This window comes from Schistocerca americana, chromosome 4, assembly GCF_021461395.2.
Source record: "Schistocerca americana isolate TAMUIC-IGC-003095 chromosome 4, iqSchAmer2.1, whole genome shotgun sequence".
Classification (NCBI taxonomy): Eukaryota; Metazoa; Arthropoda; class Insecta; order Orthoptera; family Acrididae; genus Schistocerca; species Schistocerca americana.
In genome coordinates, this window is record NC_060122.1 from 548,664,169 (window position 1) to 548,692,157 (window position 27,989).

Consider the following 27,989-nt stretch of genomic DNA (forward strand, 5'->3'; position numbering starts at 1 on the left):
TCGTGACTGGCAGCAAAAAAGTTATTGTAAACATTCTCATTAAGTAGGTAAGGGAGAAAAAGTTTAGAAAATATTCGAAATTGTGTTTAAAGTTTGTTGTAAATCGATATGTGCTGACATAATGAAGCAATGTGTGAGTGTAGTGTGGGTGATACGCACTCTGTTTGATGCAAAAGATAGTTTTTCACGCATCTAAATGTATATAACTTCACACCTCCTGAACTATGTGTCGTACAGTGAATAATTTTGCAGGATCGTTCAATGATACATGTGAATTACTGCCTGCAAAACGAGTTATGAATAGACTGATTAGTAAAGAAATAACAAATGAAAACGTACTGCCTGGTTCTGAAGTTGCACTGCATGAACAAGGGAAGTCCAGCAAGAGAAAAACTTTTCTCCTTTCATAAACTTGTTGGGGGGTCTCAGCCAAAAAAGTTTCGTGAATGTCTGAAATTATGTCTAAGGTTTTTTTACAGTCACTAAATACGGTCATTCTCAGCTACTGAATGACTGAAGTGTGGTTAAGTTCTCCTGCGTCAATACATACACACAGTTTTACTGTGTTAACGCTCACAATACGAACGAGGGGAGGGGGGTTACTTCATACCCACCTATTAAAAATGTTGTAATCTAGTCGGTTATTTTACATGTTTAAAATTTCGAAAAAGGTACTATTTTTGATGAATTCTTCTACCAGATTCCATAAATGTGTACATTTTTCAGTTAAACTTATCCGATCAATTTAAGTCTTAGCAGACGATTCGTCTACGATTCTCTTAATCAATATTTTCAGGTTCAGGACCTTATTTTGAAATCAGTACGTCTTTAAAATGTTGTTGAGAGTAAAAGGCAACAAGAATTAATGGACCCGTTGGTAGTACACGTTACTGAAAGTGTGTTGAATTGTTAAGAGTGTGCTAAAATGTATTTTCAGGTTCTGGATCCTACTAACTTATTAGCACCTCTTTAAAAAGTGAATTGTTAATTTAAGTCAACTACAATAAAAATATTTGTTTCTTTATTGTCTTAAGGTAGACATAAAGTAATCGTCCCCCAACCCTTTGGTAATGCGCGTTATGCAAAAAGGGTTGGTACTGCTAGGGTTAAACCTTACGCCTTTTAACTAGTAGATTCTGATCGGATTTCAAAATATTTAAATTCGGCCAATAATTTTACGGAGTACAAAAGCAAATTTTTGCTCCTGGAAGCCTTTAGGTAGGCAGGTTATCCGTTTAATACACTACTGGCCACGAAAATTGCTACGCCACGAAGATGACGTGCTACAGACGCGAAATTTAACCGACAGGAAGAAGATGCTGTGATATGCAAATGATTAGCTTTTCAGAGCATTCACACAAGGCTGGCGCCGGTGGCGACACCTACAACGCTGACATGAGGAAAGTTTCCAACCGATTTCTCATACACAAACAGCAGTTGACCGGGATTGCCTGGTGAAACGTTGTTGTGATGCCTCGTGTAAGGAGGAGAAATGCGTACCATCACGTTTCCGACTTTGATAAAGGTCGGATTGTAGCCAATCGCGATTGCGGTTTATCGTATCGCGACATTGCTCCTCGCGTTGGTCGAGATCCAATGACTGTTAGCAGAATATGGAATCGGTGGGTTCAGGAGGGTATACGGATCCCAACGATCCCAACGGCCTCGTATCACTAGCAGTCGAGATGACAGTCATCTCATCCGCATGGCGGGAACGAATCGTGCAGCCACGTCTCGATCCCTAACCCAACAGATGGGGACGTTTGCAAACAACCACCATCCGCACGAACAGTTCGACGACGTTTGCAGCAGCATGGACTATCAGCTCGAAGACCATGGCTGCAGTTACCCTTGACGCTGCATGACAGACAGCAGAGCCTGCGATGGTGTACTCAACTACGAACCTGGGTGCACGAAGGTAAAACGTCATTTTTTCGGATGAATCCATGTTCAGTTTACAGCATCATGATGGTCGCATCCGTGTTTGGCGACATCGCGGTGAACGCACATTTGAAGCGTGTATTCGTCATCGCCATACTGGCGTATCACCCGGCTTGATGGTGTGGGGTGCCATTGGTTACGCGTCTCGGTCACCTCTTGTTAGCATTGACGGCACTTTGAACAGTGGACGTTACATTTCAGATGTGTTACGACCCGTGGCTCTACCCTTCATTTGATCCCTGCGAAGCAATACATTACAGCAGGATAATGCACGACCATATGTTGCAGGTCCTGTACGGGCCTTTCTGGATACAGAAAATGTTCGACTGCTGCCCTGGTCAGCACATTCTCCAGATCTCTCACCAACTGAAAACGTCGGGTAATGGTGCCGAGCAACCGGCTCGTCACAATATGCCAGTCAGTACTCTTGATGAACTGTGGTATCGTGTTGAAGCTGCATGAGTAGCTGTACCTGTACACGCCATCCAAGCTCTGTTTGACTCAATGCCCAGTCGTATCAAGGCCGTATTACGGCCAGGGATGGTTGTTCTGGGTACTGATTTCTCAGGATCTATGCAGCCAAACTGCGTGTAAATGCAATCACATGTTAGTTGTAGTATAATATATTTGTCCAATGAGTACCCGTTTACCATGTACATTTCTTCATGGTGTAGCAATTTTAATGGCTAGAAGTGTATAAATGAACGAAAGTCTTCTCTTCTGAAGAAGTTTTCTGGGCATAGTTCGTTCGCTTGCAATCGATGTTTGAGTTATGAAATAACGGAATTTGTAATAGAACCGGCATCCGCAAAGTTTGTCCCGCAGTGAAGCCTGTGAACTCTAGGGCAAAATTGAATCATGGAAATATTGCGAATAGCCGTCAGGTGCAATCATATTAGCGACTAGTGACGCTTAGGGAAAAAAAAACCTTCCCTAGCGCTTTTCAGAACACGGGAGGCCGCGTTAAGTTATATTTAAGACTTTTTGGTAACAGATTATGTCACATACTTCGTTGCTCCCATGACATCATGTTATTCCCATAAATTAGTTTGAGGTGTTCACGCTATTTTAGGAGCACGTTACTTTCGAGCAGTTGTTACATGGGTCGACAAGCTAAATATCTCCGAATGTAGTGTGAGAAGCTGTACCTACTCGACGCGTGTGCACCAGTGCGGCAGTGTGGCTCAGAGCAGAACAGATCAGACGCAAGGTGGGGACAGCATGAGAATGCGAGGAGCCCCTAGCGCGGTTCCTTGGCCGCCACCGGCGCGGTTTACAATTCAATGGCGAGGCGTGGGTGGGTGCGTGCGTGCGTGCGTGCGGCCGCAGCTCTCAGCCTTGACAGCGCTCTTCCATTGTGTCCGGGTACGGCACGGCGCGGCCACGCTCAAATTGTCGCGCCGCAGCTTCGCCACATCGCCACAGGAGAGTAGTTGGTGCACGTACTTTTTATGCTGTTATTGTACTGCAATGTTGTAGCAACACGCACAGTTTCGAAAAGTCTTCAGCTTCGCGCTTCTATGCGTCACATGCATGTTTTCCAGTGTCAACTATGCAGCTTCCATTAGACCCTAGCCTTAGTCTTTTCGTACTTCTTATAATCCAGCAAAGTATTTCCTTTCCCCATCTACTATACCCAAGTCTAGCAACATGATATGATCCTATCCATTTCATTTTCATTGCGTCTTCCATTTCAGTTTTCTTTCTCTCTCACAAGGAGACCACGCGGCAATCGGGATTTTTGTAATTTTTTATGTTTATCGTACGTAGAGTTCGTGACTGAGATACTTATTTGCTCGAAGCAGTTCGATGCAGCTCTCAAAAGGTCTCGAGAAAATTAACTTTGAAGTTTTCCGAACGCTGTAACGTTAAGATCGATTTTTCTACAGGCATTGTGATACTGTGATGCTTCCGACGTAGGGGGGTCGGGGCGAGGGGACGGAGGACTGGGTTCGATTTCCGGCAGATGGAAGTTTCTAAGCAAAGGTTGTTAAGCGTAAAATACATAAAGGAGGAAAAAAGATTGAAAGCGCTCGAGATTGGTAATCGCTACATTCAGTCTCGGTGCAGTCATTACCTTTTGTGGATTCATTTCGAATACTTATGTCATTTTATTTACTTTTTATAGTCAGTTGTTGTGTGAGCATGAGCACTTCTATTCGGTGCACTGTCCTTATGCTTGTACATATTGTTTATTTTAAATTTGACATGACGATGTCCAGCGATTTTCTTTATCTTCGCATGCATATTCGTGATGTGACACGATAAATAGCATAGATCGGGGAGATTGTGTGAATTTGTAGAACATAAGATCCGAAGATAGTAACTTAGCTTTACCTGAACGAATCATCGAAATAAATGCTTCACTAGCGATCTTAGCTGTTCTATGTTCGTGTTCTGGGTTCATTAATTATCTCATTTAAATATAAAATTCCTCAAATATAGTACAATTAATAAATATAATTTTTATGAAAAATGTATGCCCTCCTATTTCTATATCGCACCCAAACTTCTAGTATTCATTGCTAATATAATTTCTTGGTTGTAGATCTTTCATAAAATATTGTTAGTAAAGATCTTTTGGGTAAAAAATTAAAATTATTTTTTCCGTCTTTATATATCACGGAAATGATCGTAGAACATACATCTTTGTTTAAAAATTTACTAGGGCCGCGAATCCAACCCAGGCCATCTCCATGGCAGGCGAGCGCTCCACCAAAGACTCACACCGTCTGTTGAAAAATCGACCTAACGTTAGGGTATTAAAAGCGCCCAAAAAACTCCAAAGCCGATTCTCTGGAGAATTTTTTAGTTTGTCTGCTTCGGGAAACTGATGTTTGAGTTCTGAACTTCACGAACCATAAATATAAAAAAGTACAAAAATCCGATTCCCGTGTGTTCTCCGTGACAGTAAAATACCATCAAGCATCTCTCCTTTTCTCATCGAACAGCCCTCTGTTTCTAAGTGGTTTTCCACACTGCCGTAAGACAGAACTGATAACACATAGTGACTGGAAACTACCCAACTCACACATGTCGAAGGTTCAGTTTGGAAAAGGCTGCTTAGTTTGCCAAAAGTATCCCAATATTACTCTTCCGTTATATCTGTTACACACCCCACCCCCCCACCCCCCCTACCCATTCCCTGTCTTCGGCTACGCTAAATACAGAAACTCATTAGCAGACATGAAGTGTTTGGAGTTCTGAGGAAAGTGGGCCTTGGTGATAAAGGCAAAGTTCTTAGGGGCTCAGTATAAAGTGAAGTGTTGGGATCCAATTTTGCAGGAGACTTAGGACTGGCGAAGGTATCCCATGTGTTTGACGATATGAAAGAAGTTTACACGGGGTAAACGGATACGGAAAACGAGTAGTAGTGCATGGTGCCCTAGAATTTGAAGGGCACAGTACAACTTGTGGGTGGCACAGACCTCACACATCATTTTCTAGTAGAAGCTAACTGGGATAATCCTGCTACACTCTCCTTAGTAGACGCTAGTCAACTTCCCATATCTCTAACAACATTAACACAGTTGATACAAACGTCAACGTGATATCGTGCGACGTAGTTGAAATATTAAATATCAGGCTTATTTGTGAAACTTTTTTCAGTACAGTAGAAGGTAAACAATCGGTAAGTACATGTCTGCATGCGCTACCAGTATGTTCCACAAAGCTGCGCATAAGCACGTAATTTTATCGGGGCTCATACCTTCTGTTTTATTGGCGATAGAAAGATAGGATCAAGTGTTTAGGATAGCCCTTAGGCTAGGGACCATTTGTATACCGAACGAAAGAATCTACAGTACAGGATCAAAGTTTGAATATTACACACTTCCTCCAGCTTACGCAAATGGAGCAAATCAGACGGTTCTTTTTGCATTGGAGGCGATCTACGGGGTGCCATAAGGAGCTTACGGAGACACCGTTTAGTTCACAGGTGTTTCCTGAGAAAAATCGAAAATAGCGTTTTTCACCATTTTTTCGCTGTCAGCAGCGGATAACTAAATAACTAACGTCATCAAATTGCTCCAATATCAATTTATATTCTCTAGGCATCTGGAAGTGCCATCTTCCCATTTCCTGAATTTTTTATCCATTATCCAGAAACACCCTAAAACATGATTTTTGGGTACCAAAACAAAGTCGTGGTTTCCACAACGACTATTCACAGTAAAGGGCTGTAATTTTAATGATACATTCGTAAGATCCAGATTTCTGACAACCTTCAAAAAATTTCTTGGTATCTTGATCCATTTCCGAGGTACATAGGCTCAAAGTTACCCTACTTGCCCAAGTAAATAACACCCGTAAAATCCGGTGCGAGGCGAAATCGTAATTTATAACGTGAAGTAGCACGGAAAAATATGCTGTAAAGCATCTCCGTTATCATTAGAACGGTTCTGGGAACCGCATGTTGTAGTACTGAGGCACATGCAAAATTTTTGTGCACTTAAAATCATGTCTGAGGTGTAAATTAGTTTTGCGTTATTTCAATTTCACTTAAATAAACTGTCAAAGTTTTACTGGCCCATAAAGTTTTTTGCCTACGAGTGACATGCCACGCTGTAGCTGGGATGAGAAGAAAACCAGCGGAAAAAATGCTGTTATCGGAGCACAGAAAAAGGCGAATATGCTCCTGCTGAAAAGTGTTGTACCAGCTGCCTCATTCTACCATCCTCACCACCAAAAATTTCCCCAAAAATTTTGGCTTTAGAACGTATCTGCGCTATTTTATGCTGAGAGAGGAGACAGTGACGGAGGGAAAGAGACAAAAAATGTTATAAATATTTGACGATAATAGACAGTAGCTGTGGTACAGAAAGAGTGAAGGAGACAACGGCAGTGTGAGAGAAAGATGACACAGAGGGAGTGGAACATAGTTAACAGAACCAGAAAAAGAGTGAATGAGACAGTGCAAGTGGGAGAAGAATAAGGAGGAGGTGAAAGTGGAAATGAATGAGAGCAAGTGATAATGAGAGACAGTCTATAACAATTACAAAGAGGAAGAGAGGATATAGTGACAGAATAGAGAGCAGCAGTGCCAAGTACTGCATGAGATAGTAGTAGTAAGACAGAGCAAGAGGCAGACAGTGCCAGTGAAAGGAGACAGTAGTAGTAGGACAGAACGAAGGAGATTGAGGCTCTGAGACAGGAGACAATGACAGAGAGACACAAAGCGATAATGACAATGAGTTGGGTTAAATCAGTGAGTGAGAATGGAAGAAAGTATGAGTGGATGAGTACGAGCGACTTACAGTGATGGACTAAAGGACGTGAGCGACGAAGATTGTAGGCGTGAACTCCATGTTAAAAAGAGCGCGAATATGTTCGCTTCCAAACTTTTCGGGAAAATTTTAAAGGCACCGAGGAAGGTAGAATGCGGCAGCTGGTACCATATTTCTCAGTCAGATCCTTTTAAACGGGAGCATATTCGCCCTTATTTGCCCACCGACAAGATCATTTTTCAGTTGTACTCTTAAGTTAATGAAGACTGAGAAGAAATTTATATTAGCAGGCCTGGAAGGAAGCGATGCCACAGCGAAAAATTTTCACTCTGCAGCGGAGTGTGCGCTGATATGAAACTTCCTGGCAGATTAAAACTGTGTGCCCGACCGAGACTCGAACTCGGGACCTTTGCCTCTCGCGGGCAAGTGCTCTACCATCTGAGCTACCGAAGCACGACTCACGCCCGGCACTCAGAGTTTTACTTCTGCCAGTATCTCGTCTCCTACATTCCAAACTTTACAGAAACTCTCCTGCGAAACTTGCAGAACTAGCACTCCTGAAAGAAAGGATATTGCGGAGACATGGCTTAGCCACAGCCTGGGGGATGTTTCCAGAATGAGATTTTCACTCTGCAGAGGAGTGTGCGCTGATATGAAACTTCCTGGCAGATTAAAACTGTGTGCCCGACCGAGACTCGAACTCGGGACCTTTGCTTCTCGCGGGCAAGTGCTCTACCATCTGAGCTACTGAAGCACGACTTACGCCCGATACTCACAGCTTTACTTCTGCCAGTATCTCGTCTCCTACCTTCCAAACTTTACAGAAGCTCTCCTGCGAAACTTGCAGAACTAGCACTCCTGAAAGAAAGGATATTGCGGAGACATGGCTTAGCCACTGCCTGGGGGATGTTTGCAGAATGAGATTTTCACTCTGCAGCGGAGTGTGCGCTGATATGAAACTTCCTGGCAGATTAAAACTGTGTGCCCGACCGAGACTCGAACTCGGGACCTTTGCCTTTCGCGTGCAAGTGCTCTACCATCTGAGCTACCGAAGCACGACTCACGGCCGGTACTCACAGCTTTACTTCTGCCAGTATCTCGTCTCATACCTTCCTAACTTTACAGAAGTTCTCCTGCGAAACTTGCAGAACTAGCACTCCTGAAAGAAAGGATATTGCGAAGACATGGCTTAGCCACAGCCTGGGGAACGTTTCCAGAATGAGATTTTCACTCTGCAGCGGAGTGTGCGCTGATACGAAACTTCCTGGCAGATTAAAACCGTGTGCCCGACCGAGACTCGAACTCGGGACCTTTGCCTTTCGCGGGCAAGTGCTCTACCATCTGAGCTACCGAAGCACGACTCACGCCCGGTACTCACAGCTTTACTTCTGCCAGTATCTCGTCTCATACCTTCCAAACTTTACAGAAGCTCTCCTGCGAAACTTGCAGAACTAGCACTCCTGAAAGAAAGGATATTGCGGAGACATGGCTTAGCCACAGCCTGGGGGATGTTTCCAGAATGTGATTTTCACTCTGCAGCGGAGTGTGCGCTGATATGAAACTTCCTGGCAGATTAAAACTGTGTGCCCGACCGAGAATCGAACTCGGGACCTTTGGCTTTCGCGGGCAAGTGCTCTACCATCTGAGCTACCGAAGCACGACTCACGCCCGGTACTCACAGCTTTACTTCTGCCAGTATCTCGTCTCCTACCTTCCAAACTTTACAGAAGCTCTCCTGCGAAACTTGCAGAACTAGCACTCCTGAAAGAAAGGATATTGCGGAGACATGGCTTAGCCACAGCCTGGGGGATGTTTCCAGAATGAGTTTTTCACTCTGCAGCGGAGTGTGCGCTGATACGAAACTTCCTGGCAGATTAAAACCGTGTGCCCGACCGAGACTCGAACTCGGGACCTTTGCCTTTCGCGGGCAAGTGCTCTACCATCTGAGCTACCGAAGCACGACTCACGCCCGGTACTCACAGCTTTACTTCTGCCAGTATCTCGTCTCATACCTTCCAAACTTTACAGAAGCTCTCCTGCGAAACTTGCAGAACTAGCACTCCTGAAAGAAAGGATATTGCGGAGACATGGCTTAGCCACAGCCTGGGGGATGTTTCCAGAATGTGATTTTCACTCTGCAGCGGAGTGTGCGCTGATATGAAACTTCCTGGCGGGTAAAGCTGTAAACGCGGAGACTTCCAAGAACGGCGAGGCTCGATGGTACGAAGGACCAGAATACCCACCGTCAAGGAAAACTTTATCATAAAAATGGAACAGTGAGGCTAAATACGCAGAGGCTTGGCAGTGACATGAGGTAAGCCAGCGGCGTGCTGCGCTTTCTATCAGCTGCAGTATTGCAGTACGGGGTAACTGCTCGCACCACAATACATGCTTTTGGGCTAGCGGGCAAGCAATATTTCACTTGCGGCTACCATAATGCGTATGACCCGAGTGTTGGTAGTTGCATATATAAATCAAAGCAAAACAACACAGCATTTTAATATACGCAGATTATCCGTTAAACCGACAGTCGGTGAAAGGAAATCTGTTTGAGTTCAGATACCAAGTCCGTCAGAAGTAATCTGCACAGTTTTATTTTATTTGGGAATCTCTAATCCGTATTTAATAATATGTCATCACTGTTAACGAACACCTTACAACGAAGGGAACGCTGTAAACGAAGTAAACAACGGCAGTGGTGACATCTCCTCACTGTAATTAACACTATCTATCAAAAAATGGCAGCTACCGCCTTAATGATCGTACTGTTTAATCACAGTGAAGTCAATTTTGAGTTAGTATCGAAATTCTGGTTCTGCTCATATTTTATGACTGTTTTCAAGCTATCCAATCGAAAGTTGAATAGCATATCCATATAATGTACACTTTACTTTCTTCCTGTGATGATAGTCGCTACGACCGAAAACAACAGAAAATGAATAATAGATTTGTACAGCTGATGGCAAACATTCAGTTCTTCACATTCCCGACATCTGTAACGAGTCACCTCATTAGGCTGCTGAAGTGGAATAAATGATCAGATGAAACTAGAAATAGGAAAAGCAGATGTTCGTCTGAGGTTCTCTGGACGAATCCGAAGGAAATGTAACTCATCCACGGCATTACTGGCTCACATAACACACTTACTACCGATTCATCAAACACTGCTTGTCAGACCGGAACCCCCACCCACTGGGGTTAAAGAAGATATCGATATGATCCAAGGAACAACGGTGCATTTCATCACGGACTCCTTTAGTAAAGGAGAGAGCGTTATGGAGATGCTTTTAAACATTAGTGGCAGGGAATACAAGAGAAGCGTTGTGGACATAACTATTTATGGATAATATTCGAAGAGCGTTTTTCACCCCAAAAAGAGTTGGGCAAGTAATTACATCCTCCTATTATTTTCTTTTTCGTCATCAGCCTACTGACTGGTTTGATGCAGCCCGCCACAAATTCCTTTCCTGTGCTAACCTCTCAGAGTAACACTTGCAACCTACGTCCTCAATTATTTGCTTGACGTATTCCAATCTCTGTCTTCCTCTACAGTTTTTGCCCTCTACAGCTCCCTCTAGTACCATGGAAGTCATTCCCTCACATCTTAGCAGATGTCCTATCATCCTGTCCCTTCTCCGTATCAGTGTTTTCCACATATTCCTTTCCTCTCCGATTCTGCGTAGAACCTCCTCATTCCTTACCTTATTAGTCCACCTAATTTTCAACATTCGTCTATAGGACCACATCTCAAATGCTTCGATTCTCTTCTGTTCCGGTTTTCCCACAGTCCATGTTTCACTACCATACAATGCTGTACTCCAAACGTACATCCTCAGAAATTTCTTCCTCAAGTTAAGGCCGGTATTTGATATTAGTAGACTTCTCTTGGCCAGAAATGCCTTTTTTGCCATAGCGAGTCTGCTTTTGATGTCCTCCTTGCTCCGTCCGTCATTGGTTATTTTACTGCCTAGGTAGCAGAATTCCTTAACTTCATTGACTTCGTGACCATCAATCCTGATGTTAAGTTTCTCGCTGTCCTCATTTCTGCTATTTCTCATTACCTTCGTCTTTCTACGATTTACTCTCAAACCATACTGTGTACTCATTAGACTGTTCATTCCGTTCAGCAGATCATTTAATTCTTCTTCACTTTCACTCAGGATAGCAATGTCATCAGCGAATCGTATCATTGATATCCTTTCACCTTGTATTTTAATTCCACTCCTGAACCTTTCTTTTATTTTCATCATTGCTTCCTCGATGTACAGAGTAGGGGTGAAAGGCTACAGCCTTGTCTTACACCCTTCTTAATACGAACACTTCGTTCTTGATCGTCCACTCTTATTATTCCCTCTTGGTTGTTGTACATATTGTATATGACCCGTCTCTCCGTATAGCTTACCCCTACTTTTTTCAGAATCTCGAACAGCTTGCACCGTTTTATATTGTCGAACACTTTTTCCAGGTCGACAAATCCTATGAAAGTGTCTTGATTTTTCTTTAGCCTTGCTCCCATTATTAGCCGTAACGTCAGAATTGCCTCTCCCGTCCCTTTACTTTTCGTAAAGCCAAACTGATCGTCACCTAGCGCATTATCAATTTTCTTTTCCATTCTCCTGTATATTATTCTTGTAAGCAGCTTCGATGCATGAGCTGTTAAGCTGATTGTGCGATAATTCTCGCACTTGTCAGCTCTTGCCGTCTTCGGAATTGTGTGGATGATGCTTTTCCGAAAGTCAGATGGTATATCGCCAGACTCATATATTCTACACACCAACATGAATAGTCGTTTTGTTGTCACTTCTCCCAATGATTTTAGAAATTCTGATGGAATGTTATCTATCCCTTCTGCCTTATTTGACCGTAAGTCCTCCAAAGCTCTTTTAAATTCCGATTCTAATACTGGATCCCCTATCTCTTCTAAGTCGACTCCTGTTTCTTCTTCTATCACATCAGACAAATCTTCACCCTCATAGAGGCTTTCAATGTATTCTTTCCACGTATCTGCTCTCTCCTCTGCATTTAACAGTGGAGTTCCCGTTGCACTCTTAATGTTACCACCGTTGCTTTTAATGTCACCAAAGGTTGTTTTGACTTTCCTGTATGCTGAGTCTGTCCTTCCGACAATCATATCTTTTTCGATGTCTTCATTTTTTCCTGCAGCCATTTCGTCTTAGCTTCCCTGCACTTCCTATTTATTTCATTCCTCATCGACTTGTATTTCTGTATTCCTGATTTTCCCGGAACATGTTTGTACTTCCTCCTTTCATCAATCAACTGAAGTATTTCTTCTGTTACCCATGGTTTCTTCGCAGCTACCTTCTTTGTACCTATGTTTCCCTTCCCAACTTCTGTGATGGCCCTTTTTAGAGATGTCCATTCCTCTTCAACTGTACTGCCTACTGCGCTATTCCTTATTGCTGTATCTATAGCGTTAGAGAACTTCAAACGTATCTCGTCATTCCTTAGTACTTCCATATCCCACTTCTTTGCGTATTGATTCTTCCTGACTAATGTCTTGAACTTCAGCCTACTCTTCATCACTACTATATTGTGATACATATCGCGAAAAACCCATGAATACAAAATCACACATTGGGTCGAATGAATAAAAAAGAGAAAAGCCTTCGGAGAAGATTCTCAGAGCAAAATAATATTCTCTCAGAAAGTTCTCAATTTCGTATGAATAAAAAAGTCGAAGCATATCCCCCGACGAGGGAATTCTCTCTCTCTCTCTCTTTCTCTCTCTCTCTCTCTCTCTCTCTCTCTCTCTTTCTCTCTTTCTCTCTCTCTCTCTTCCTCCTCCTCGAGAAAGTTCTCGGCGTATGTCGTCTGCTGCGTCCGGCAGAGAACACACACGTTGTCTTACATTTCATTCAACTCACTCAAACAGGCGCCTGTGCGGTTTCGTTACGAGAAACAGATTGTTAGGTTTGTAATAAACCAGCTACTAATTTTTCTTTTCCACCTACTTCAGCCATACAATGTTTCATTAATGTTAAACCTGTACAAATTACAGGTTCTCACCACTGCCTTTCATCTGGTTACATACAGGGTAGTTATAATTAAAATTTCGCTACTTCAGATGGTCCCCATGAAAAACGAGTGATTGTAGGACAATGAAACTTTGTGTAAACATCTGTAAAGTCATGCGGAAGAGAAATAACGAATAAACCATTAAAAGAGAGACATTTTAATTTCCACGTGAGAGGGTAACAGATGTTGCTCAATGTGACAACCATCGGCATCTACGACAGCCTGGAATCGCTTGACTGCAACTCTTCAAGTCTTCGAGGGAAGCACTTGTAAATTCACGACATCCAGAAACATATGGCACCAGTATTCCAATTTCGATTATTTTTTTATAGTTGGATTTGGAGCCTGAAGTTGGCATAATGAATTGCCTAAACTGGTAGCGAAAATAAAATAGCTTCTCAATTTCACGGCGGTTTGGCGGATTTCATTGTTAAAAAGAAATCACATAGGTCGAAATATGGTGATCTTGGCAGCCACGGAGTTTGGAACGATCGGCCAGTGATTCGGTTTTCTCGAATGTGTTAAGGAGTAATCGAGTGACCTCATGCGTCCATCATTCTCAGTCATGGTAACAGTAACTTTTTCTCAACAATTTGTGGCGCAATTGGTCATCGGTCTCTTCCAGGAGCAATTCGCAAATCGCCAGTTAATTCGAACTTCCGAATCGTGTTCTGCAGCCTCGATGCGGAAAGAGGACCTCTCCGTATTCCTTCAATGCGTCGATACACGCCAAGAGCATCAGCACTACTGCTGTTGTTGTTACGACAAAACAGCTTCACGAGTAAAGCAATGTACACCTTGACAAGGCGCGTGTTGCCCGTCTGCAGCTATAACGCACACTGATGCCTGTGTTTCGGCCCCTAGTCGCGGCACCATTGTTGACGCCTAACGGCAGTCACAACACTAACACTACCAACAACGCAAATGTTGCAGCGAACAGTCTGAACATCATTCCTATAAAGCTGTATGTCATAGATATATAGTTCTCTGTCTACACTGGCCCAAGTAGCAAAAGTTTTATTATGCGGTGGCGGCGATGACGATACACACGTCGACGAGGCATAGTGCTTCAATGCTGTTGCAGATAGAGCTCACAGCGGAATGGTTCCGCTGGCGTGCACTGCCCGCTTATATAGGGAACGCGTGACCTTGGTTACGTGAAGCGCTGATTACGGACTTGGACTCTGCGCGCACCAGTGGGCGAGACTTATAGCCTTTATGCCTTCGGAGCAATACAAATTCTGATAGTTTTAGAGGATATTGTCCAAATACGGGCTACCACTCTCATTAAAGTTTATTGTGCCAAGGTTGTTGAACGTTTCAAATACACAACATCAAAGGAAATTCTGAAACATGTAGGCTTTCTAACTATGAGGTTAAAATAGAGTCGGGGTAAAGGCTGTAGAAAATAGCTTAATCTTTGAGGACTGCAAATTGGTCGTTTTGCTCGGTATGGTCCAAACATGAGCAACTTCTAAAATGGTATAAAACAGCTATAAAAAGAACACCAATATGTCAGGCATCAACGTTACTTTTAAGAAAGCCTTACCAGCAATGGGAAAGCTAAACATACACACGTAAAATGAACAAACTAAGTATTTACGGTTCAAAATACAGAAAAACACATGACAATATTTTATGAAAGAAAATTGCCTATTTGCAACTGTCGCAATTGTAAATATCTATTTCAGAACGTGCACAACCACTGCAAACCCACATATTGCCCTCAAAACACATGACCCAAAGTTATCTCATTCAGTCCTCAGAGAAGAGATCCTCGCAAAAATTCCAGCTTCTATCCTCATGACCTGGATATTCTCCTGGAGGTATTTACAGGTCACTGTCGTCCTGCGCAACTCGTTCCAGAGCTGCGTCATCGTCCTCCGAATCTGAGGACTGTTGTCTCACTTTCGAAAGTCTTTCATTTGTCTGCGGTTTTGCCATTGGAATACTGACTTTCCCTTTACAGCCCCTACTGTCACTGGAAAATAAGTTCCTCTTACCCTTCTCGACAGCAGATTGTTCCAAATGTACATACAGTTCGCGACGCTACGGTGTTCCAGTAAAGACACACGAACATAAAGGCTTACGACCACGATTTGTTGCTAATATCCTTATGCCAGGAACTGGGGCAATCTCAAAAGCTCTCAACTGCGTTGATGTTCCTGGAAGAACCTGCGGAGTAGCGGATATCGAATATGATGGTAAGGCAATAACGCTAGGAGTGATCCCTGGGGACTTTGATGTATTAGAACTGCACGTCTTCTCTACTTCAATTTCTCAGCCTAGAAAATCAGAATCAGAAAATACGTCTTTGTTCGAGGTAAACACTCGACTTCCTTTCAATCCGCTCACTGCAATTTCCCCAGCCTGGACTTTGAGATGTACATTTCCAAACAACTCCATTATGTCATGTGGTGTGAAACAGCGATGGGAGGATCGAATCAGTTGTGTGACTTCGTCACTAATAAGCTTTCAGTGATCCCATGAATGTCTTACATAGAGACCGATGGAATGAGGAGGAAGAGGGATGGCAGTCACATGTTTTTCTCCCGCCATGTTAATGATATTAGTGCTCCGTACGTGAGTATAATGCTCATCTACAGTCAGAAGAACTGGTGACTCTTATTTCGGCTGGCTTTTGCAGTGGAATGAGCAATCTACTCTGTAAACAGATTACTTTGCACCCATCCAGATAGATGCCAATCGACCCAGGGGGGAGATCTTTTCATTAGAACGCGGTTCATGGTCGTTCTTAGAAAAATGGCTAAAGGAGGAAGAAACTGCTCAGCTGCGCTCAAGCAGGCAATAACTGTCACTGTAGAACCTATCTCCGCAGAAGTCAATGCTGCTGCCTGCTTCTTACCCTTTCTCCCCAGGACATAATGGGATCTTTCTCTGGACAACTGAACGATCTGTTTCATCCACGTTGATTTTCTTTCTGCAGTAAATTTCTGCTTTTGGTACGCTTCTTCTAAAAGGTTAAAGAAGGCTTGGATATTTTCTTTCTCGTAGCCTAGTGACCTTCAAACGATGTTCCACGTGGTTTGTAAAATGATAAGCAATCTTTGTACGGATTCGGGAAAAGATCTAGCCAGGCAATGCCAGCATCAATTGACGTGAAAGGTGCTTACAACCATTTACAACTGAAAGTTGAAATGCTATTCGTCTCAAATCTGCTCTAGTATATCCGTGGAATTTTTGTTACATCATAAGTAGGTATTCAACCAGCTGTTCCTCTAATTCTGCACCCAAATAGAGTTTTCTATCTAGATAATTACGATCTGCTACAGCTGGAGTCACGTCACGCTTTTTACTTAACATTTGGAGTGTGGTACGAAGTAAATTAAACATCGTAGCTGCTTTCAGAGTCCCCATTCGCTTTTGTCTGACAGCTGCAATACTTTTCTCCATATCGTCTTCATTCCAGCACTGTCTATCATTCTTTCAGATATACTTCTACATCTACATCTACATACATACTCCGCAATCCACCATACGGTACGTGGCGGAGGGTACCTCGTACCACAACTAGCATCTTCTCTCCCTGTTCCACTCCCAAACAGAACGAGGGAAAAATGACTGCCCATATGCCTCTGTACGAGCCCTAATCTCTCTCATCTTATCTTTCTGGTCTTTCCGCGAAATGTAAATTGGCGGCAGTAAAATTGTACTGCAGTCAGCCTCAAATGCTAGTTCTCTAAATTTCCTCAGTAGCGATTCACGAAAAGAATGCCTCTTTTCCTCTAGAGACTTCCACCCAGGTTTCTGAAGCATTTCCGTAACACTCGCGTGATGATCAACCCTACCAGCAACAAATCTAGCAGCCCGCCTCTGAACTGCTGCTATGTCCTCCCTCAATCCGACCTGATAGGGATCCCAAACGCTCGAGCAGTACTCAAGAATAGGTCGTATTAATGTTTAATAAGCGGTCTCCTTTACAGATGAACCACACCTTCCCAAAATTCTACCAATGAACCGAAGACGACTATCCGCCTTCCCCACAACTGCCATTACATGCTTGTCCCACTTCATATCGCTCTGCAATGTTACGCCCAAATATTTAATCGACGTGACTGTATCAATGGAGTATTCAAACATTACAGGATTCTTTTTCCTATTCATCTGCATTAATTTACATTTATCTATATTTAGATTTAGCTGCCATTCTTTACACCAATCACAAACCCTGTCCAAGTCATCTAGTATCCTCCTACAGCCACTCAACGACGACACCTTCCCATACACCACAGCATCATCAGCAAACAGGCGCACATTGATATCCACCCTATCCAAAAGATCATTTATGTAGATAGAAAACAACGGCGGACCTACCACACTTCCCTGGGGCACTCCAGATGATACCCTCACCTCCGATGAACACTCACCATCGAGGACAACGTACTGGGTTCTATTACTTAAGAAGTCTTCGAGCCACTCACATACTTGGGAACCAATCCCATATGCTCGTACCTTAGTTAGGAGTCTGCAGTGGGGCACCGAGTCAAACGCTTTCCGGAAGTCAAGGACTATGGCATCCGTCTGGTACCCATCATCCATGGTTCGCAAAGTTCCCATACACCACAGCATCATCAGCAAACAGGCGCACATTGATATCCACCCTATCCAAAAGATCATTTATGTAGATAGAAAACAACGGCGGACCTACCACACTTCCCTGGGGCACTCCAGATGATACCCTCACCTCCGATGAACACTCACCATCGAGGACAACGTACTGGGTTCTATTACTTAAGAAGTCTTCGAGCCACTCACATACTTGGGAGCCAATCCCATATGCTCGTACCTTAGTTAGGAGTCTGCAGTGGGGCACCGAGTCAAACGCTTTCCGGAAGTCAAGGACTATGGCATCCGTCTGGTACCCATCATCCATGGTTCGCAAGATATCATGCGAAAAAAGGGCGAGTTGCGTTTCGCAGGAGCGATGGTTTCTAAAGCCGTGCTGATGCATGGACAGCAACTTCTCTGACTCAAGGAAATTCATTATATTCGAACTGAGAATATGTTCGAGAATCCTGCAACAAACCGATGTTAAGGATATTGGTCTGTAATTTTGAGGATCCGTCCTTCTACCCCTCTTATATACAGGCGTCACCTGCGCTTTTTTCCATTCGCTCGGGACTTTACGTCGGGCAAGAGATTCGCGATAAATGAAAGCTAAGTAAGGAGCCAATGCAGTAGAGTACTCTCTGTAAAACCGACTTGGAATCCCATCAGGACCTGGCGATTTATTTATTTTCAACCCATTCATCTGCTTCACAACCCCAGGGATGTCTATCACTATGTCCTCCATACGGGAATCTGTACGAGACTGAAACGGCGGTATGTTTGTACGATCCTCCTGCGTGAAAGATTTCTCAAATGCTAAATTTAAACGGCCGTGGTGGTCTCGCGGTTCTAAGCGCTCAGTCCGGAACCGCGCGACTGCTACGGTCGCAGGTTCGAATCCTGCTTCGGGCTTGGATGTGTGTGATGTCCTTAGGTTAGTTAGGTTTAAATAGTTCTAAGTTCTAGGGGACTGATGACCTAAGATGTTAAGTCACATAGTGCTCAGAGCTAAATTTAAAATTTCAGCTTTCGTTTTGCTGTCTTCCGTTGCCAGGCCAGACTGATCAGTGAGTGACTGGGTGGAAGCCTTCAACCCGCTTACTGATTTTACATAAGACCAGAATTTCCTTGGGTTTGCAGCAAGATCTTTTGCTAAGGTATGACGGTGGTAGTGGTTGAATGCTTCGCGCATCGCTCTTTTTACAGCAGCACGAATCTCTACTAACTTTTGCCTGTCCTCATTCTCCCGATCTTTCTTGTACCGTGAGTGCAACTGCCTTTGCTTCCTGAGCATTCTCCGAATTGCGCTCTTAAACCACGGTGGGTCTTTTCCGTCCGTAACCCACTTTTTCGGCACATACTTCTCCAATGCGTGATTTACAATGTGTTTAAAATTTGCCCATAATTCTTCCACGTCCATCGTACCGGAAGTAAATGAAGTCGATTCATTTACTAAGTGGGATGCTAACAACTGCTTATCTGCTCTTTCTAGTAAGAATACTCTCCTAGCCTTCTTGACCGACTTTTTAACTTTCGTAGCCATAGTCGTAATGACAACATCATGATCACTAATCCCTGTCTCAACACTGACACCGTCGATGAGGTCTGGTCTGTTCGTGGCTACCAGATCTAAAATATTTCCATTACGCGTTAGCTGTCGATTTAGCTGCTCAATACAGTTTTCGGATAATGTGTTCAAAAGTAATTCACACGACGGCTTGTCTGTATCACCTGTAATGAATCCATAGACATCACAGTCTATACTAGGTAGTTTGAAGTCGCCTCCGACTAATATATAGCATGATCCGCGTACTTCTGCGATACAGAATGTAGACTCCCTTTGAACTTAGGCGTTCTTCTTGGCTTCCTGGCCAACAGATACCATAAATTAACCGTTTTGCTTCAAGTGTGTCAGAATATGGGCTATCTCATATTTAGACCCGATTGTGTAGCCCATATTTAGACCTACTGGATGAGAACGCTTAAGAATGGTAGCAGCACGTTGAAACAATACGTTACCCAACAAATAATACAGAGCTCATTTCGAAAAGCGGAGAATGCCCTCCGCTTGTGAAAAACTTCTCTAGTGTTATTCATAGAAAGCCAGAGGATATTCTTCGCGTTGAGTAACTTCCCTCACCCTTTTACTCAAGCTGAGAACATTCTCAGGGGATGTATATTCTCCAGCTCGCTTTATTCAAACGAACCTGAGAATGTTTTCTGAAATTCCGAGAAAAAAATACATTCTCTTTTTTATTTATACGACTAATTAAGACTCATAAGGAGAGACTGTCGTTCTTCGCACGCACCATTCTCGATTGAAACACAAAAAGGTGGGGAGGTACCCTCCGCCACACACCGTAAGATGGCTTGCGTGTTAGAGCGATGGAGATGTACAGGGTGCCCCAAAAGAATGACCCGGATTTTAAATAGAATTATTTATTAGGAAGAAGGGCTTAACATCAACAAATTACATGCTAAATAACTCAGAAAAGACAGAAGTTTATAAAATTCCATCATAAATGTTCAGTATGTCCTCCACTGGCTGCACGGACGACGTCTAGCCGATAGCCGAATTCATCCCAAACTGATCGTAAGGTGTCTCCTATCACTGAAGCTACAGCAACCGATATTCTGGTTTTTACTTCATCAGTGTCACGAGGTAAGGGAGGAACGCTTAGCACGAAATCGAATATGAAACGCCCGCTGGACATCGATCACCGATTGAGTAGGACAAAATTCAAAACACCATACGCCTTTTGTTGCGCGGACGCCATACTGCGCGAGACTGGGTGCACGCTCGAGGTCAGCGCTCGTAGCGACATCTAGCGGTTTTTTTCTGAAACTCTAGACCATGCCGATTACACCTAGCGCTGTTTCAGTTACCTAGTAACATTTGTCTCAATGTTATTACAAGTTTAAATCGCGTCATTCTTTTTGGGACTCTCTGTGTATGAGTGAGGCACGCGCTGGATGGACTTTGTAGCCCTTACCACTTGTGTAGTGTCATGTTTTGCAACTAACATGCCCGGACGTATGTCTCCTTTGTGCTGCCATGCCTTCCGACGTGCCGGGAACGCGGCGATACCCTCTCCCAAGGTGGCTTCCGCCAGCTCCCCCTCCCTGATGATGCCCTCCTCCCTTCCATCTACCCCTCCTACCAACTTTGATCCTCCCGCCCTCCTCCTGTACTTATTCCTCCGGGCACCCTCCCTCCCTCCTCTCCCTTTTCCCTCCCTCCACCTTTTCTCCCCCCCTCCTACCCCGGGCCTCCCCTCCCCTGTTCCTCTCCTCCTGACCCCGACTCCTCAGCCATTGGCATCCTTTTTTCTCCCCTCTCCCCCACCTCCCCCTTCTACCCCTCTTGGCAGGTCCCCGGACTCGCACACGTTACGTGGACATTCGCGCGCCGGAGGTCGCCGCCATCAGTGTTTAGTGTGTTTAGTGTTTAGTGTTTAGTGTTCACCGTCCCCTCCATCGTTCACCAGTGCCATCCTCATCTTCAGTGGTTGTGCGTCGTCTCATCAGCTAGCAGTGTGGATTATCAACGAGTGTGAACGGCTCCGTGATTGTCTCTATGTGTCTCCTGTTTTATTGCCCACCGCTCTGTGACTTATGTGTCTTCTCACTGTTTTTGCTGCTTGTGTCTTCTATGGCTGAAGAGCAGCGTAGTGTGCTGCTGACAGCCTGCCTGTTGTACAGGTTTTAAAATAACAATAAAGTAAAAAAAAAAAAAAAAAAAGAACGCGGCGACTGAGTGCCCGTCTCTGTCCGCAGAGCAGCAGTACGCGGCGGCCGACTCCAACAGCTCGACGCCGGCCAAGTCGTTCGTGCCGTGCAAGGTGTGCGGCGACAAGGCGTCCGGCTACCACTACGGGGTCACCTCCTGCGAGGGATGCAAGGTGAGTACGAAAACTCTTCCTGCCTGTCACGACCACAGAAACAGCTATTCGCCCCCTTGCAGCGTCCATCTGTGTATCGTGTCATAGCGGAACGACGCCACCGTCGGCGGACTTCGATTAACGTTCTTATGACCGATGACGGGTGGAATTGTGATACCCAACGGGATATAGGGTCTATCCTCCATGCACATTATGTTATAATGTACTCAGAACAACGTCACAACCCTGCCAACATTTTGGCGGTCTGACAGACTCACCTTTGGCTTTGTTCCCGTGGATGCGACGATGCTTGCTAACATCACAGAGGACAAAGTCCATGATGCTATCCAGTTGGGTTCTAACAGGTCGCCTGGATCTGACTGCCTCCCACTGGAGTGCTATCGGACATTTCGCCCCTTCTGGTGCCAGCGTGAAGGGAAATTTGTCAGGACCTTATGTCACCTTTCGTGCCGATTCCAGACGGTTTCCTTTATGTTTTCCTCATCCCCATCCACAAGCCTTGGGGTACCTCACGGATATGCGATTATCGCCCCTTGACGTTACTCAACAGCGACACAAAGATCCGGCTGTTGGCTACGGACTTAAACAGACGGCTCTGTACGTGGTTTCCCCCATTCAAACTTCTTTGACAGGTGCCAATAACGTCCGCACTGCCCTCTGTCGCTGTCAGCACCTTATCGCTCTTGCTCATGCTCGTCGCATGCCAGGAATTTTGGAAGCTCTTGACTTCAGCCATACATCCGATCGGGTCGATCACGACTACTCGGAAGGGGATATCCTGATGCTACTGTCGACGTCGTAATGCGCCTCCTGCGAGAAGCTGCGTCTAGTATACTCTACAATGGCCGTTTCACTCGTCTCATCTCGATCAGTGCATCAAGGCTGCCCACTCTCTGCCCTGTTGTATGCATTCACCATGGAACTGTTGCTTTGTGGTCTCCGTCAATGCCTCTCTGGGATGTCTCTCGGTGACCACGTATTTAGCTGCACTGCTTATGCAGACGATCTCGTCGTTCTTCGTATCGGTGCTGAGGTCAGGGAGTAACTGGCATGGCTTACCATCAACGGCGAAGTTTCTGGTAGCTGCCTTGACGTCCGTAAATTGAGCGGGGCTTCCTACAGACAGCGCTGCTCCTTGGCGTTTAACTGACACTATCCGATGCTTAGTCCTCGATTTCGCAAGTGATCTGCAGCGCACGATTACCCTCAACTTCCGGCTCCTACTTTCCCAACTACGAACTGGGTTCTTAGATCACCGTTTGCGAGCGCTCGATCTTCTGCAACGGGCACGATATGTAAACGTGTTTGTCATCACATATCACCCACGTGGCACAAACACTTCCTACAACGCCATCCATGTCCCGCCACATGCTACCAGCAAGGAGTTCATTTGTTTGGCACGGCTTGCTGTCCGAGATAAGGTACGAGACCCTCACCCTCCCGCATTGCAGGAACGGTTTAGGTCTGTATCACGTGCCTGACAGAGCGATAGCCCTTTCCATTGGCTCTCATATGGCGTTGTGGTGCCGTACCAGCCTAATGCTGGAGACCCTTGCACCACACTCTCTCTGAACACCAATCCCGCTTTGACCGCCCTCCTTTTACATCCGACACTTTTTCCTCGACTGATCTAAGTCCATAATAGAGGAGGAGATTAGTGTTTAACGTCCCGTCGACAACGAGGTCATTAGAGACGGAGCGCAAGCTCGGGTAAGGGAAGGATGGGGAAGGAAATCGGCCGTGCCCTTTCAAAGGAACTATCCCGGCATTTGCATGAAGCGATTTAGGGAAATCACGGAAAACCTAAATCAGGATGGCCGGAGACGGGATTGAACCGTCGTCCTCCCGAATGCGAGTCCAGTGTGCTAACCACTGCGCCACCTCGCTCGGTCTAAGTCCATAATGTGCGATAGTGCCAGCGCACTTGATATCCACGATGACGATCTATGGTTTTTTTCAGCAGCACATGTCACCGAATGTGTGGTTGAGGGGAAGCAACCCCATGCCGGATGGCATGCTCTTTAGGGATCGGTGTGTGCAACTTACCTTGACACTGACGTCCAGTATACATGGTACCTTACTGTAAATAGGAAGCAAGTATGCCGCTCACACCTTCATGGGACTCACCTCACAGACACCCCGTTACGCGTCACCTGTGATGTTATGGACACAGACGAGCATTGCCTGGTGTCCAGATTGGCAAGAGATGTCTGGTTATTGGTGCAACAGTTATTGTCTAATTACCAGAGCGACTCATCAGATACATCTACATCTACATTTATACTCCGCAAGCCACCCAACGGTGTGTGGCGGAGGGCACTTTGCGTGCCACTGTCATTACCTCCCTTTCCGGTTCCAGTCGCGTATGGTTCGCGGGAAGAACGACTGCCGGAAAGCCTCCGTGCGCGCTCGAATCTCTCTGATTTTACATTCGTGATCTCCTCGGGAGGTATAAGTAGGGGGAAGCAATATATTCGATACCTCATCCAGAAACGCACCCTTTCTAAACCTGGACAGCAAGCTACACCGCGATGCAGAGCGTCTCTCCTGCAGAGCCTGCTACTTCAGTTTGCTAAACATCTCCGTAACGCTATCACGCTTACCAAATAACCCCGTGACGAAACGCGCCGCTCTTCTTTGGATCTTCTCCATCTCCTCCGTCAAACCGACCTGGTACGGATCCCACACTCATGAGCAATACTCAAGTACAGGTCGAACGAGTGTTTTGTAAGCCACCTTCTTTGTTGATGGACTACATTTTCTAAGGACTCTCCCAATGAATCTCAACCTGGTAACCGCCTTACCAACAATTAATTTTATATGATCATTCCACTTCAAATCGTTCCGCACGCATACTACCAGATATTTTACAGAAGTAACTGCTACCAGTGTTTGTTCCGCTACAATATAATCATTCAATAAAGGTTCCTTCTTTCTATGTATTCGCAATACGTTACATTTGTCTATGATAAGGGTCAGTTGCCACTCCCTGCACCAAGTGCCTATCCGCTGCAGATCTTCCTGCATTTCGATGCAATTTTCTAATGCTGCAACTTCTCTGTATACTACAACATCATCCGCGAAAAGCCGCATGGAACTTCCGACACTATCTACTGGGCCATTTATATATATATTGTGAATAGCAATGGTCCCATAACACTCCCCTGTGGCACGCCAGAGGTTACTTTAACGTCTGTACACGTCTCTCCATTGATAACAACATGCTGTGTTCTGTTTGTTAAAAACTCTTCAATCAAGACACTCATTTATGTGAAATGTATTCCGTAGGCTCTTACTTTATCAAGCGACAATGCGTAACTGTATCGAACGCCTTCCGGAAGTCAAGGAAAATAGCATCTACCTGGGAGCCTGTATCTAATATTTTCTGGGTCTCGTGAACAAATAAAGCGAGTTGGGTCTCACACGATCACTGTTTCCGGAATCCATGTTGATTCCTACAGAGTAGATTCTGGCTTTCCAGAAATGACATGATACGTGAGCAAAAAACATGTTCTAAAATTCTACAACAGATCGACGTCAGAGATATAGGTCTATATTTTTGCGCAACTGCTCGGCGACACTTCTTGAAGACTGGGACTACCTGTGCTCTTTTCCAATCATTTGGAACCTTCCGTTCCTCCAGAGACTTGCGGTACACGACTGTTAGAAGGGGGGCAAGTTCTTTCGCGTACTCTGTGTAGAATCGAATTGGTCTCCCGTCAGGTCCAGTGGACTTTCCTCTGTTGAGTGATTTCAGTTGCTTTTCTATTCCTTGGACACTTATTTCGATGTCAGCCATTTTTTCGTTTGTGCGAGGATTTAGAGAAGGAACTGCAGTGCGGTCTTCCTCAGTGAAACAGCTTTGGAAAAAAGTGTTTAGTATTTCAGCTTTACGCGTGTCATCCTCTGTTTCAATGCCATCATCATCCCGGAGTGTCTGGATATGCTGTTTCGAGCCACTTACTGATTTAACTTAAGACCAGAACCTCCTAGGATTTTCTGTCAAGTCGGTACATAGAATTTTACTTTCGAATTCACTGAACGCTTCACGCATAGTCCTCCTTACGCTAACTTTGACATCGTTTAGCTTCTGTTTGTCTGAGAGGTTTTGGCTGCGTTTAAACTTGCATTGAAGCTCTCTTTGATTTCGCAGTAGTTTCCTAACTTTGTTGTTGAACCACGGTGGGTTTTTCCCGTCCCTCACAGTTTTACTCGGCACGTACCTGTCTAAAACGCATTTTACGATTGCCTTGAACTTTTTCCATAAACACTCAACATCGTCAGTGTCGGAACAGAAATTTTCGTTTTGACCTGTTAGGTAGTCTGAAATCTCCCTTCTATTACTCTTGCTAAACGGATAAACCTTCCTCCCTTTTTTATATTCCTATTTACTTCCATGTCCAGGGATGCCTCAATGGCCTTATGATGACTGATTCCTTGTTCTGCGCTTACAGAGTCGAAAAGTTCGGGTCTGTTTGTTATCAGTAGGTCCAAGATGTTATCTCCACGAGTCGGTTCTCTGTTTAAGTGCTCGAGGTAATTTTCGGATAGTGCACTCAGTATAATGTCACTCGATGCTCTGTCCCTACCACCCGTCCTAAACATCTGAGTGTCCCAGTCTATATCTGGTAAATTGAAATCTCCACCTAAGACTATAACATGCCGAGAAAATTTATGTGAAATGTATTCCATATTTTCTCTCAGTTGTTCTGCCACTAATGCTGCTGAGTCGGGAGGTCGGTAAAAGGAGCCAATTATTAACCTAGCTCGGTTGTTGAGTGTAACCTCCACAGGAACTATCCACTTCTACTTCACTACAGGATAAACTACTACTAACAGCGACAAACACGCCACCACCGGTTGCATGCAATCTATCCTTTCTAAACACTGTCTGTACCTTTGTAAAAATTTCGGCAGAATTTATCTCTGGCCTCAGCCAGCTTTCCGTGCCTATAACGATTTCAGCTTCGGTGCTTTCTATCAGCGCTTGAAGTTCCGGTACTTTACCAATGCAGCTTCGACAGTCTACAATTACAATACCGATTGCTGCTTGGGCCCCGCATGTCCTAACTTTGCCCCGCACCCTTTGAGGCTGTTGCCCTTTCTGTACTTGCCCGAGGCCATCTAACCTAAAAAAACCGCCCAGTCCACGCCACACAACCCCCGCTACCCATGTAGCCGCCTGTTGCGTGTAGTGGACTCCTGACCTATCCAGGGGAACCCGAAACCCCACCACCCTATGGCGCAAGTCGAGGAATCTGCAGCCCACACGGTCGCAGAACCGTCTCAGCCTCTGATTCAGATCCTCCACTCGGCTCTGTACCAAAGGTCCGCAGTCAGTCCTATCGACCATGCTGCAGATGGTGAGCTCTGCTTTCATCCCACTAGCGAGACTGGCAGTCTTCACCAAATCAGATAGCCGCCGGAAGCCAGAGAGGATTTCCTCCGATCCATAGCGACACACATCATTGGTGCCGACATGAGCGACCACCTGCAGATGGGTGCACCCTGTACCTTTCATGGCATCCAGAAAGACCCTTTCCACATCTGGAATGACTCCCCCCGGTATGCACACGGAGTGCACATTGGTTTTCTTCCCCTCTCTTGCTGCCATATCCCTAAGGGGTCCCATTACGCGCCTGACGTTGGAGCTCCCACTACCAGTAAGCCCACACTCTGCGACTGCCCGGATCTTGCAGACTGAGGGGCAACCTCTGGAACAGGACAAGCAGCCATGTCCGGCCGAAGATCAGTATCAGCCGGAGACAGAGCCTGAAACCGATTCGTCAGACAAACTGGAGAGGCCTTCCGTTCAGCCCTCCGGAATGTCTTTCGCCTCTTGCCACACCTCGAGACGACCTCCCACTCTACCACAGGTGAGGGGTCAGCCTCAATGTGGGCAGTATCCCGGGCAACCACAGCCGTAGTCCGATTGGGGGATGCGTGGGACGAGCTGGCCGTCCCCGACAAACCCCCATCCAGACCCCCACAGTGATGCCCATTGGCAACAGCCTCAAGCTGTATGACCGAAGCCAACACGGCCTGAAGCTGGGAGCGAAGGGATGCCAACTCAGCCCGCATCCGAACACAGCAGTTGCAGTCCCTATCCATTCTAAAAACTGTTGTGCAAAGAACGTCTGAACTAATCTACAGAGAACACAAACAATTCGACACAAAATTTAAACGGTTATTAAAACACAAATATCCTAGTAAATGCAGTATTGGTGCTACTTGCACACTGCTGACACACTGCTCGGCGGCGGAAGGAGACAACGCGATTTTACACTATTCAGGTACTAAATCGCGATGCTACAAC

General features: G+C 45.1%; 1 protein-coding gene across 1 annotated transcript in view; it reads left to right on the forward strand.

Moving 5' to 3' along the window:
* LOC124613606 (ecdysone-induced protein 78C) overlaps window positions 1-27,989 on the forward strand; it is a 212,750-nt gene that overhangs the window by 34,637 nt on the left and 150,124 nt on the right. The window contains exon 2 of the mRNA XM_047142320.1: window positions 21,515-21,673. Within this exon, the coding sequence (XP_046998276.1) occupies window positions 21,515-21,673 (159 nt within the window). The remainder of the gene's footprint in view (window positions 1-21,514; window positions 21,674-27,989) is intronic.